Source organism: Dasypus novemcinctus, chromosome 5 (genome assembly GCF_030445035.2).
Source record: "Dasypus novemcinctus isolate mDasNov1 chromosome 5, mDasNov1.1.hap2, whole genome shotgun sequence".
In the NCBI taxonomy this organism is placed as follows: Eukaryota; Metazoa; Chordata; class Mammalia; order Cingulata; family Dasypodidae; genus Dasypus; species Dasypus novemcinctus.
In genome coordinates, this window is record NC_080677.1 from 65521202 (window position 1) to 65535361 (window position 14160).

General features: G+C 33.8%; 1 protein-coding gene across 12 annotated transcripts in view; it reads left to right on the forward strand.

Annotated features, from left to right (window-relative positions):
• SLC25A40 (solute carrier family 25 member 40) overlaps positions 1-14160 on the forward strand; it is a 104301-nt gene that overhangs the window by 80043 nt on the left and 10098 nt on the right. For 5 of the 12 annotated variants that reach the window (XR_011648829.1, XM_004478086.4, XM_058297062.2 and 2 more), the window contains 6 exons: positions 1725-1792; positions 2791-2915; positions 3560-3733; positions 5274-5383; positions 8085-8166; positions 13733-13813. Coding sequence is in view for 7 of the 12 variants with exons in the window: in XM_004478086.4 (XP_004478143.2) it covers positions 1725-1792; positions 2791-2915; positions 3560-3733; positions 5274-5383; positions 8085-8166; positions 13733-13813 (640 nt within the window). In the remaining 5 variants the exon portion in view is untranslated. Of the gene's footprint in view, positions 1-1724; positions 1793-2790; positions 2916-3559; positions 3734-5273; positions 5384-8084; positions 8167-10071; positions 10161-10691; positions 10828-13732; positions 13814-14160 lie in introns of those variants that run through there. The other 7 variants (XR_011648831.1, XR_011648830.1, XR_011648832.1 and 4 more) reach the window with 3 other exon arrangements.

Consider the following 14160-nt stretch of genomic DNA (forward strand, 5'->3'; position numbering starts at 1 on the left):
CAGATACTTTCTCCCACTCTTAACTTTTGTCTTCATTCTCTTTGAAGTGTCTTTCCCTGAGTGAAAGCACTGAATTTTGATGATTCATTTTATCAATTTTTTGGATTGTACTTTTAGTGTCAGGTCTCTGGCTCCCCCTCTTTAGTTCTAACAGTCTTGTTACTAGTGACTGGCCTTATGTTAACCTTGAGATCAGTCTGGGTGGCCTGAGTATGAGTTTGCCTGGTTTTAGAGTGAGAATAAATATAAAAGGTTATGAGCCAGGGGAGTGTATACAGGTAGTAGAAGCTGTAATCTTGTTGGCCTCACTGTGGAACCAGCCAGCCAATTCCATGGCATTCAAGCATTCTCAAAGTTCCATTTATCACTGCGCTACTTCCAACAGGTGGAAACAGCATACCCTAGGTTTCTCCTTGACTCTGTGACCTCAGACGTTCTCATGTTCCATCACTCAATATTGCACCACAGGTCTTGGTGCTGTGTTCACTTTTCTGCATGTTTATTCGCTCCCTTTTTCAGATTGAATAAGGTGTTTCTTCAAGTTCATTGACACTTTTTTCCTGCTGTGTCCATTCTTTTAAGTTCATTTCAGGTATAGAATTCTCATTTTTTAAAAATATAGTTAATTTTTTCCTGCTGAAATTCTAATTTTTTTCATCAGTTATACATGTTAGGGTTTAAAGATATTTATAATAGTTGCTTTAAAGTTCTCTACTAAGTGCATCATCTGAATCATCTAAGTGCATCATCTGCTTTCTTTTTTTTAATTTTGGGTAACATTATCTTGTTTCTTTGTGTATCGAGTGATTTATGATTGCACATTGTTCTTTATGAACAATGCATTGTAGAGACTCTGGATTATTTTATGTCCTTTTCAAGAATCTGTTTCTTTGAAAAAGATATACAACTTTGGCTGGGCTCCAAACTCTATCTCCCTTGTGAGGTGCAGCAGCCAAACTTTTCACTCAATTTTCTGCACCTGCTTTTTTTTGCCAAGTCATCTGTTGTTTTCTCCTGGGCTTTCATAATTTAATGGTGAGCCACGGTTTGTGGCTGATTTAAATGTAAATTTGGGGGCTTATGCCCTTCGTAACTCCTCTTCCAGGTTTCCCCCTTAACTTTCTGATTATTCTATCTGCTCTGAAATCTGTCTTCTTCTGCCTTGAGCGAGGAAATGTACTGTTCCTTCCCACCCAAGCTGCAGGTGGATTGGAGAGTTGTGCAGGTAAAATACTTCAAATTTGCAACTCTCGTCCACTGTAGTTTGTTTTTTTTTTTTTATCATTGTTTTCCCTGCAGTTTCTTTTGGTTCCTTTTCAGAGATTTCAGATAGTGGGCTTTAATAATATTTTTCTCAGCTCTCATAATTGTTGTCTGTAGGAGTTTTGTTTGACCAGTCCTCTGCCATTACTCCCATTTTTGTTTTACAATAATCTTCCAGAGCTTGGTTTCCGATCCCTACGTAGAATGATTGAGAGGTGAGTAATATAGAGTTGATTCTGTAGCATAAAGTATCACCCAGAAATGTTCCATTTTAAAACGTTTTTAAGTTGAGGAAAAATTCCTTTAAAAAAAAACAAGAATGGCCATACATAAGTATGATAAGCTCATATTTTATTAATAAATGCTTAAAAGATCAAATTACTAGCCAGTTAGTACTATATACTTTTTGTATATCAGATTCAGGGATGTATTTTGATGATTTTTTCCCATTATAATTTTAGGATGCCTTTTTGAAAATCATTCGAAATGAGGGCATTAAATCCCTGTGGAGTGGTCTTCCCCCTACATTGTAAGTTGAAATTTTTTATTTTTCATACTGTTTGTTGTTTTGTCTTACCAGCATGGTTAGACAAAGTCTTGTGATTTTAATGTTAGAATTTTTAAATTTCTAAAGCATTTTGAGGGTTACAGGACCATCTATACATTTGGTGATTCGCTAGTAGGACTCAAAGGAACTAGACAAAGTTGTACTTGTGGCTCTGGTTTATTAAAGCAGAATCAGTAATGGGAAAAGACTCATCAGGCAGAGTTTGGGAGTTGACCAGGTATAACCTTCCAAAGTCCTCTTTCATGGAATTGCACAGAACTTGCAACAATGAACTGTGGCAACATGTGAAGTTGTTTCTGACTCAGGAGCCCATCTGAGTCTTAGAGTTCAGGGTTTTTATTGATGGTTAGTCACCTAAGTATATTCTACTTGTGTGACCAACTAAAATTACCGAAACTCCAGATTCCCAGAAAAAAAGCAGGTGTTCCCCATATTTGTTTGTCCAAAACAACCTAGAGAAGTTGGTTTAGTGCTTGTGACATACAAAACAACCTTACGTCTGTCTTCCAAGGGCTAAATTTCCAGACGTTGGCCAAAAGTTAGGCGTGTCACCAGGCCCTCCCAAAGATATAGATGCCTCGAGCAACTGGGCCTGCTTTGTTAAATCTTCCTAAATAAGCATTCTTTCTCTTTTTTTTTTTTCAGAAGAGTTTGCTGTTCATTCAGCTTTTCCTTTATTTAATTAAAACATTGAGAAGCGTGCATGTATTAAGCTATATCATAATGTTTATATTTTCTCTTCTTCAGAAAATTTCAGTTCTCTACTAATTAGCTATTTTGTAAAGTAAGTTAAACACTAATAATCTCTAAAGTAAAATTGATCTCATGGGATGATTTGTTGTGGTTTTCAGATTTATAAAATATGAGGATTTTAGCTTATATTTAATAATAGATTAATTTAGGGAATAAGACCTTCTGATAATTTTAAACAAATCTTTTTGTATGTATGTTTCTAACAGAGTTATGGCAGTTCCTGCCACAGTTATTTATTTTACCTGCTATGATCAATTAACTGCTTTTCTGAGATCTAAACTAGGAGAAAATGAAAGTCGTATACCAATTGTTGCTGGAATTGTAGCCAGATGTAAGTAATAAATCTACTATGTTTCATTTTGGTTTTTACTTAGGACTTATTATTGTTTAAATTCTAATATTCCGAGAATTTTACAATTTATAGAGAATAGTAATATACATTTTACATTACAATTTGGACTAATTTTTAAAATCTATACTCCAGTAGTCACATGGTATGGGGATTGCCATCAGAATGGGATGGAATCAGCCTATCCCTCTCAAATCTTGGACATTTGAGAACATCATTATTACTTCTGAGGCATTTGAACTCCCAAGGTGTCATTTGAGACTGTACACGATTCAGGCTAGAGTCCTTATAGACTTTGGTGTTCACAGTTTGCTTCTCTCAAAAGGATATTGCTCTATGCAATGGGAACGAGGTTTATTGGGACACTAAGTAGAATGAGATTTTTGTATGAGTCTTAATTGATGTCTAACATTTCTGTAACTGCCCTTGAAAGGGTTGAAACAAAGAGTAACATTATGAAAGTTATCAAGGAAAAAAATCTGTGCTATTATGTTAGAATTATTAGAGATTAGGTTTTAAGGTTTGTAGACATTTCAGAATAAAAGTTTAAAATTTATTTGAAAATGCATGAATAATCTTTGTATGCATATTTACATAGTATATGGCTTTTTTTTTTTTTGTATTAGTTGGTGCAGTAACTGTAATAAGTCCATTAGAATTGATTAGAACCAAAATGCAGTCTAAGAAGTTTTCTTACAAGGAATTGCATCGATTTGTCAGCAAGAAAGTGTCTGAAGATGGTTGGATTTCCCTTTGGAAGGGCTGGACTCCTACTGTTCTTAGAGATGTACCTTTCTCAGGTAGGATTTATCTTACTAATACCTTCTAAAGCAGGGGTAATTTTGTCTTATTCATATATTACTTTAAAATCAACTAGATTTTAAACCCCTTTAAGTGGAAGTAAGTGCTCCATTGACCACAAACTCCCAAATTGGTGTTGGGCTCTCAGATCTTTATGAGTATTTTTAAAATAAATATATATTTTTATTAGAGAAATTGTGAGCTTACAAAACTATCATACATAATGTGCAGAATTCACATTTATCACCCCTCCATCAACACCTTGCATTGTTGTGGAACATTTTGTTACAGATTCTGAAAGAATATCAACAGACTATTACCCCTAACTGTGGTCCACAGCTTACATTTGGTTTATTTTTTCCATATACCCTCCTATTATTAACACCATGTATTAGTGTTGTTCATTTGTTATAGTTCGTGAGTGAGCACTGTCGTATTTGAACTGTTGTCCACAGTCCATTTCCCACCACGTGATTCAGTGTGTTATAAAGTCCCATGCCTTGTATAATCCTTGAGTCTTTATTGAATGAATAGTGTGGTAGATTGAATTTTGTGCCCATTTTTGGATATATCCTAAGCAATGGGAATTTGTTGGCTTACAGGTTTGAGTTTAGGAGAAGTCCAAAATTGAGACATCAGCAAGGCACCAGAAGAGTGTAGTGTTCTAGGGCTGGCTGCTGGTGGTCCTTGGTTCTTGGGTTTTCTGTCACATGGCAGTGCACATGGTGGTATCTTTTACTTCCTCTTCCATGTTCAGTAAACATCCAGGTTCTGGCTGTTCTACATGGCTTCTCTTTCCATCTAACTTTTACACTATTTATAAAGGACTCCCATAATCTGGATTAAAACCCACCCTTCAGTTGGACCACACCTTAACCGAAGTAACATCCTGAAATGATCTTCTTTTCAGTGCATCCATACCCACCAGAATGCAGAACACCGCAACATGTCCACATTGGGGGATACAACCAATCTACCACACTTAGTTTTCCAAGAAATTTGTTTACTTTTAATGAAAAAATATTGAATTTTATCAAGTGCTTTTTCCATCGTTTTAGATGATCAAATATATATTCTTATTTAATCTGTTAATGGAGTGTGTGACATTTAAAGGTTTTATTATGTTAACCACCTTTGCAATCCTATGATAAACCCAATTTAATTATACTGTATGATCTTTTATGAAATATATCTGGCTTAAGTTTCCTTGTTATTATGTATTCTTTTAGGATTTTTATACCTACATTCATTACTGTGTTTGGCGTATACTTTTCCTTTCTCTTACCTTCCTTGTCAACTTTTGGAATTGAAGTCCTACTTCACTGATATATAGTTTTTTGCTTAAAACACTGCATGAATGTTTTTGAGGATTTGGCTTTTTTTTTTTTTAAAGCTCAATTAGTATCTGTTTGAGCAGAAAGCAAGGTGTGTCATGGTTAGATTTTTTCTTTTCCTTTAATGTATTACCTCATAGACCTTTTCTCTAAAGTCCACATTTCATTTCTAAATATGTATTCATCTCATTCTCTATTTTTATAGCAATGTACTGGTATAACTACGAAGTTTTAAAGAAGTTGTTGTGTGAGAAATACAGTTTATATGAACCAACATTTATGATTAACTTTACTTCAGGAGCATTGTCTGGTTCTGTAAGTTTATTCTTTTGTTGTTAATATTTAAGAATAATAGTATTTGTATTATTTTTTAAAAGTATAAAATATTTTATGGTATTTCAAGTATATCAGATAGCACCTTTGGGCTGCACTACCTTAAGAATTTCTAAGCATTAACTATCCTTATATAAGGAAATCAGTTATTAGGTATTAAACTATTTTAAAATGTACTTTTATTTTTGTTTTAATATATATTGTATATACTATATATAGCAAATACATATTTTTCTGAAAAAATTGGATATTATTAGATTTTTACAATTGTGACAATGATAATGCTTTAAATAGTGTTTTATTATTTACAAAACATTTGCAATACATTAGTTTATTAAGTGCCTGTAGATCTGGACAGGTAATATTTCATGGGATAACATACCATATCTGTAATTAGCTTGAATAGAAGCAGTTTCATTCTTAGATGCTAACTCCTCTTTCTTTGAAACCATTTTGGGTTATTAAGTACTTCTTTAAAAATTATGATCAGAAAGGGGAATTCTCAAATAACCATTTTGGGATAGTAGAGAATCTACTTTTTCCTAACACTTCCACTTAATGGAAAGTCATGTAGGGGACTTTCTTTAAACAGATTTATATCACCATGACGTTGGCCATAAAGAATTTTCTTATACCCACGTATTTTCAAAATAAATTTGTGATAACTGACAGTGAAACACAGACATTGAAAGAGCATAACAAGGGTAAAAGGGGCAGAGTAAAAAAAGTGATGGAGACCTGCAGAAAAATACTGGGATAATCATATTGGAAAACCTGTGATATGAGAAGCCACTACCGTTGAGTTTAAAACTTAGATATAAATATTTTCGGATCTGAGATCATCAGATTAAGTGTATTAGTCTACCAAAGGGGTGCTGAAACAAAGTACCAGAAATCTATTGGCTTTTATAAAGGGTATTTATTTGGGGTAAAAGCTTACAGTTACAAGGCCCTAAAGAGTTCAGCTCAAGGCTGCTTTCTCACCAAAGACTGTTGCCATGTGTTAAAGCAAAATGGTAAGTGAGCTCTGCAGGTCTCTCCTTCCTTCTTCCTGTTAAGGCTCCATGGGCCCAGCTTCTTCTGATCTCAGCTGTAGGCAGGCATAGGGTTTGTCTCTCAAGGCTCCTGTATCAGTCTGGCATATGACTCAGCTCTCTTCTCTTTCATGTCTGTGGAGCTCACTCTCTTCCTGTGTGTCTTCTTGTCTATTTCTATCAGCCCACCAAGGGAGTGGGGATTCAATTCTAGCCACGCCCTATTGGTGTGGTCAAATCAAAGCCCTAATCTTTAATATAATTTAAACAAAGACATCTCATCTGAATCTAATACAACCGAAGGCTATCACACCCAGAGGAATGGGCCAGTTTACAAACATCTCTCATTTGGGGATTCATAAATAATCTCAAACCACCACAGTAAGTCTAGTGAATTATAAGCCCATTTAGCAAATAAAAAAAGCTATTAGTATTTTTGAATAGGTGAAAAAAAATTGGATTATAATGGTGTTAGAAGGTTGTGCAGCTTTCCAGTAATATGAAGGAAAGTTCTCCATTTTACTCCTGCTTAAGATAGAAAATTTATTTTTTAATGATTTTTTTAAGTGCATGATCTAGAGAATGCTGCTGCCCTTTGACAGTTTTCAAATAAAGATTTCTGTCTGCAGCAAAAGAGCACATCAATATATTGTGCAAACTATCAGGAAGTTGAATAGTAGCTTAAACCACATCAATTTACAAAGTGCCAAAAGAGGCTCATTTAACATTGTAACTATGTTTTGCAACTACATTGTGGATTTTGAATATGGAGAAGCAATAATTGATTTCCTCTTGCCTGAGATCTTTGAAACTGATTTGATTTTAAGAACTTAAATGAACAAGTTGTGGGAGGGTGGGGTTTGAAATGAAATATAATTGATTTTTAAGGTGCATTTTATGAATGTATTGGCCAATGTGAGTTGGGAAGCAAAAATAGAAACCAAGTTTTACTTTGCCTGACTGTAATATCAAATATTGCAAAAACATCCTTAAAGGCATTTAGTTATTTATTCTTTTAAAACACCTCCAATGCCTAACTAAAGCATTACTGGAAATAACTGTTAAGTTGATTCATTTTGAGAAAAGTTTTAAAAAATGTGATTAGGTCATTCTTATAATTATATTTAACAAAAATATTGAAACACGATTTTATACAAAGTTATACAAACTAAATGCTAAAACTCCATTTTATTTATTTACCAAATTTCATTTTTTATTCTGTTTTGTAAAATTCTGGCTAGAAAAATTTAAATGCTTGCTAGATTCTTGAGATTTTCTATTTTAAAACATGTGTATACCTTCGTGTATAGTAAAGTAATAATGAAATTGTGAGCAGTGCTTTGGGGATCAGAGAAATCTAGTTAGGATTCTGGTTTAGCACAAATAGTAGCTGGGTGACATTTGGAGAGAAATGGTACTTTTCTGAGTTTTGTTTACCTGCTTTGTAATGTTGTAAGGAATACATAAGACTTGTATCTATTTTCTTTAGTAAAAGTTTCTCTTTAAATATATCTGGCTTTCTTTTAAGTTTTAATTTAATTATGATTTTCATTAGTATCCATATTAAATAATGTGCTGATTAGAAGAATGAAAAAATATTTTAGAGAAATTTAATGATAGATTTAAATTAATCAATATTACTCTGATAGATTGCAGCTGTTGCAACTTTACCATTTGATGTGGTAAAAACACAGAAGCAGACACAACTTTGGATATATGAAAGTCATAAAAGTAAGTTTAATTTAAAACATTTTTAAGATGCTCTGAAAAGTTTTCTGTTTTCTTCTTCTACATATTATATTAGAAATTCCTAAAATAGGAAAAAAAATTTTGTTTTGTTTTAGCCTCTGCTGCCTTATTCTTAATTTATTTGAATGAAACTAATGTACTGTTAGAATAGAATACCTAGGGAAGAAAATTCTCTAAACCCAAACACAAATTTTAAGAAACGTTTAAGTCTGATGTATCTTGCCTGCCATCAGTTAAAACTTAAACTTGCAATGCTGAAAATTAAATTATCTGTCATTCGAAAGCCAAATTGTTTTACTATTTTTTTCTTACAGTTTGCTTTCATATCTACCTCAGATTTTCATTTCTCTTCTCCTTTTAGGTATTCTTTAAAATAAACCAATGAAAAAATCTAGACAAAGTAGAATGAAGGAGGGGAAATTACTGGGAAATATTGTTCTCTTGGTGTTTTTTAATTTTTTTAGAATGTGTATACATTTTATTTTTTTCTGTTTGTTTTTTAGCTTGCTTTCTTTTAGTGAGTTTTTTCCTACCTATCATTCCATCTCTTTTTACTTCTTTGTAATCTATAATTCTTACTTTCTTCAATTAGATTCCTCTGTCACCATTTTTTCTCTTTAGAAAGGGCAGCATACCCATGGAAAATTTTCCATTGCAGAATTGTGTTGATGTAAAGCTTGTAATAAGTCTATTATATTGTAAGTAGGTTATTTTAACCTACCAGAATGATATTTTGCATAAAAAATGAAAAGTTTTATAATGTTGAAAGAAACATTTGGTGTTTATTATAGATGAATGCTTATTACAGATGCAAATGAATCAGATGAATATTGGTAGCAACCTTTATTCTTAATACCAGATTCCTTTGATATTAAAAGCTAGCTAAAAACTAGAGTATAATCAAAGTTTATCAACATGGTTCTCCCAATTCCCTGTTTTAGGCATGAGCCTTCTAGCTGACTAGCCCTTATCTCTCTTCCCTTGATCATTTAAAACTATTTTTCCTTCTTCCTTCCATCTCATTAGAATTCCTATTTTCTCTGTTAAATGAATGTGTTCTGTAGTAGGAATATTCTCATAAACAATGATTGTGGTGGGAAGGTGGTAGTGGTTTTGGTAGTGATGAGGAATAAGGTGGAAGGAACCCTTTTTGGGTGGAATCTGATGCCCAGGAAAGTTTGAGAGCCACTTCCCCAGGTAAGTAAACATTGAAGTCACCAGGGGTGCTTCTTAAGTAGACTGATAGCTGGGAAACACCCCTGTAGACTCCCATTTAGTGGATCCAATGTAGGGCTCCAACCTGTGTATTATGAAAATGTTCCATAAGTGATTGTGGTTTAACTCTTACTAATCACTGCTTTTTCTAACAAGTGTTTCTAATTAAACCCAAAGGAAAAACCTAAAACAAGCCTTGGGTCTTAATTTTTCATGCTTAAAATTGTTCATTTTTACCTGCCTCTCTTCTTCAGCCTTGAGCAATTTGTTTAAAGGTTTGGCAAAATATATTCCTACTGTAAACTGTACTTTCTAACTTGAGTGATAAATAGCCTATTGTTAGTCTTGGTTTTTTTTGAGTGTAGATATATAAAACATAAAATTTGCCATTTAAAGTATATAACTCAGTGGTATTGATTATATTTACAATGTTGCGCTACCATCAAGACCAACCATTATCAAACCTTTTTCATCACCCAGATCAGAAACTGTATACATTATGTAATAACTTCCCCATTTCTTCCACCCCTAGTCCCTGGTAACCACCAATCTAATTTCTGTCTCTGTGAATTTTCTTATTCTAGATATTTCATATAAGTAGAAAATATTTATCACTTTGGATCAGACTTATTTTACTTAGCATAAATTTTTCAATTTTCATCTCTGTTGTAGCATGTATGAGAACTTCATTCCTTTCTACAGCTGAATAATATTCCATTGTATGTACATACCACATCTTATGTATCCTTTCATCTATTGATTACCACACTTGGGTTATCTCCACCTTTGGATATGGTAAATAATGCTGTTATGAACATCAGGATACATATATCTGTTTGAGTCTGCTTTCAGTTCTTTGGTGTCTATCCCTAGGAGTGGAATTGTCAGGTCATATGGTAATTCTGTGTTTAATTTTTTGAGAAACTATTTTCCAAAGAGCCTGCATCATTTTACATTCCCACCAGCAGTGCACAATGGTTCCAGTTCCTCCATATCCTCACCAACACTTCTTATATTCCATTTAAAAAATAATAGCTATCCTAGTGGGTGGTGAGTGGAACTCTCATTCCTTGTATTGTACATTATTTATCCCCTCCAAGGAAATAAATGAGCTCCATTTAAAACTGGCTTCCTCCATTCCACAGCTCAGCTCAACCAAATCTCTTATTTCTAAGCAAAAAAAAAAAAAGAAAATGGAAAGTGTTGCATGTAGAATGATGGTCAGTTCCTTATAAGAGTATGATCTCTATATCAACCCACTTAGTCCATTTCTCCCATCTTTCATCCTTTAGTCAACTACTGGTTGAGTGCCTACTCTATGTCAGGTACCATACTGGGATATACAGATAAGTAAGACAGTATCCAAACCCTCAAAGAGCTCATAATCTTTTGGAGGAGAGGCTGCTTACAGAAGTACATTAGGATGTGGTAAGTGTCAAACACTATAACAGAGGTAAATTTTACCTCATTTATGAATGTATATTTTCATTTAATTTTAAAAATGTAATTTCTGGTTTTAGCTTTTTAAACTTGACTCAGAGCCACTTGTTTTCCAAAGGTTAGACTTTTTTTCCCATTAAACATATTCTATACTTTCAAACACTTTGAACAAATGTAAAAGAATCATTAAAAAACCTTTGAAAAAGTGCTCAATCTTGGTAGTAATGAGGTAAATGACTACTAGAACAGTAGTGAGAGGACATTTTATATACATTGGATTGTTGGGGAGGATGTGGAACAGTGGGAACTCTCATGCCATGCTGGTGAGTCATAAAGACAGAACTGCTTTGGATAACAATTTGGCAGTACCAAGAAGTGTGCTCTGACCAGCAGTTCTACTCCTGGATATGTACCTAGAGAGACTTTTGCACATGTACAAGCATATTGATTCCAGGATTCTTAATTATAGGGAAAAATTGGAAACCACCTAAATTTCCCTTGACAGGAAAATGTATAAATTGTGGTAATCCATATAATGCAATAGCATACAGCAGTAAAAATGAATGAACTATATGTACACTTACCAAAACACGAATCTTAAAAGCACATTGCAGGAGTAAATGTACAGTGTGGTATCATTTATAAAAAGTTTAAGAACGAAAAAACAGGAGGCTATATTGAGTATGGATATGTTCAGATGTAGTAAAAGTTTGAATATGTGCATGGAAGAAGATAAAAAGGAAAATAAGAGATTAACCCTAGAGAGAAGGAATACAATTGAGGAGGTATATACAGGGAGCTTCAGTTAACATTTAATCTAATAAATGTGAGTAATCAGTAACTGTATGTTTATTATTTTCCATACTTTTTTGTATGCTTGAAATATTTCATGATAAAAGTGTTTCCTTACAATGTAAGAAGCTGTTTTTTACCTGTAGGAATAGCTCTTTAATATTGGAACCCTAGGCAGGATATACTTTTGAGGTCCACTAGAACTTTGCCATAGCTTACATTCTGTTGATAGTCTCTGTCTATTCTCTTTCACATTAATTTCATCCTGCTATTAAAGACCAATTTGGGGTTGAATTCTACAAGATCAGAAATATCTGCTACTTGAGCTCTTTACTTTTGCCAGTTTCCAGATTTTAGTGAAATAGTAAATATGAAGTAAATGGAAGTAACCATACTCTTAAGTGGCAAAATTCTAAAAAGCCATTTTTGAAGGATGTCTTTCTATAATCTTTCCTTTTTTCCCCCACAGACATGATTAGTAGCATGAACTTCCATCTTGTATAATAACTCAGGGTTGTCATCAATGTAAACATTGATTATTTTTTAGTAACTTCTGAGAGCTGCATCATAATAGGGTAATATAGGTTTGTTTATCCACCAGACAGCTGGCAGCTGGCAGGGTCTCAGTCTAAGACTTTGAAATCTTTAGCCTATCAGCTGTCATATTTTTCACATGTTGTTCTTGGCAGACTTTTTTTTTTATACTTATTAACATGTGGGAGTGTGTGGCTAAGCCAGATGCTTAGAATCAATGTATAATATGAACATAGGTGAACTTTGTGTAATAGTTCATTCAAAAGGTTTAATATTTGAACTTCATTGATATCTTTTTTTCATTTTATTTATTCTGCCCACCCTCCCCCCCATTGTTTGTGCTTGCTGTCTGCTCTCTCTGTCTGCTTGTCTTCTTTTTTAGGAGGCTGTGGAAACCGAACCTGGGACCTCCCATGTGGGAGGGAGGTGCCCAATGGTTTGAGCCATCTCCGCTCCCTACTTGTTGTGTCTCTTACTGTGTTTCCTTGTTGTGTCTCCTTGTTGTGTCATCTCATTGTGGCAGCCCATCACAGCAGCTCACTGCCTTGCTCATCTTCTTTAGGAGGCACTAGGAACTGAACCCAGGACCTCACATGTGGTAGGTGGGTGCCCAACTGCTTGAGCCACATCCGCTTCCCATTACTCTACTTTTTGAAGGGTACAAGACCAACCTAATTTATTTCGAAATTATAATAAAGTAGGACCCCACTGGGGAGAATGAGCTATTTTTCCCAGAACCTTTAAGGAAAAAAATTTTTTTAATGTGAACAATAAAAATTTACTTGAAAAATGATTATCAGGATTTTGTTTGACATTAGGTACCCTATGAAGTTTTCTATACACCTTTTAAAATTTTTATTGTGAGAGATTTTTTTTTAAAGATTTATTTCCTTCCCCTCGCCCCTGTTGTTTACTCTTGCTGCCTGCTCTCTGTATCTGTTTTGTGCTCTTCTATTTTTTGGGAGGCACCAGGAACCGAACCTGGAACCTCCCGTGTGGGAGGGAGGCACCCAATGGCTTGAGCCACCTCTGCTTCTGCTTGTTGTGTCTCTCATTGTGTTTCCTCATTGTGTCTCTTTGTTGCATCATCTCATTGCATCATATTGTTGCATCAGCTCACTGTGCTTGCTTGTCATGTCAGCTCGTTGTCTCACTCATCTTTAGGAGACACCAGGAAGCAAACCTGGGACCTCCCAAGTGATAGGCAGGCACTCAATTGCTTGAGCCATATCCTATTCCCTAATATGAGAGATTTTAAGACATGCACAAAGGTATAAAGAAAACTCACCACCAAGCATAAGAAACAAAACACTATCAATTTAGAAAAAGTATTCTGTCTATTCCTACTTGATTATATCTATTCCTATATACCTTTAAACTGATAGCCTTTTTCTATTTTTCCTTTTAACTGAATCTATTAAAATGAAGATTTAAAATAGCTCTTTAGGTAAACAGTCTGTTGTTATAATGAAATAATATAACCTAGAGGGCATAGATACTATTTTATGTATGTTATCTGTATTAGAAATTAGGTTGTAATTTATAATATTATTTCTTTAACATTTAGTTTCTATGCCTTTAAATATGTCAACCTGGGTTATAATGAAGAATATTGTTGCTAAAAATGGATTTTCTGGATTATTTACAGGTAAAAATGTTTTCTTTACCAAATCATTGGATAAAATTATTTTTACTTTTAAATCTATCACTTTCTAAAATTATCTTTTCAGGAGGAAGTTTTAGAAAACATTCCACATTTATTTTTTTTCTTCTAACCATCTTTGCTACAAAAGTTAAAAGAAGTTTTAAATAATAGGTTTAACTATCAATAAAATAAAAGTTCTACATAAAATAATATGGAATTGAAGTTGAAGAGGTTGGGAGGGAGCAGTTTGGCTTGTTCTTTGCACCAAGTTTATGGCTGAATATTTGATATATCACTTCATTTAATTTGTTCCTTATCTGAATGAAGTCAAATTATATTTTTTAAAATGA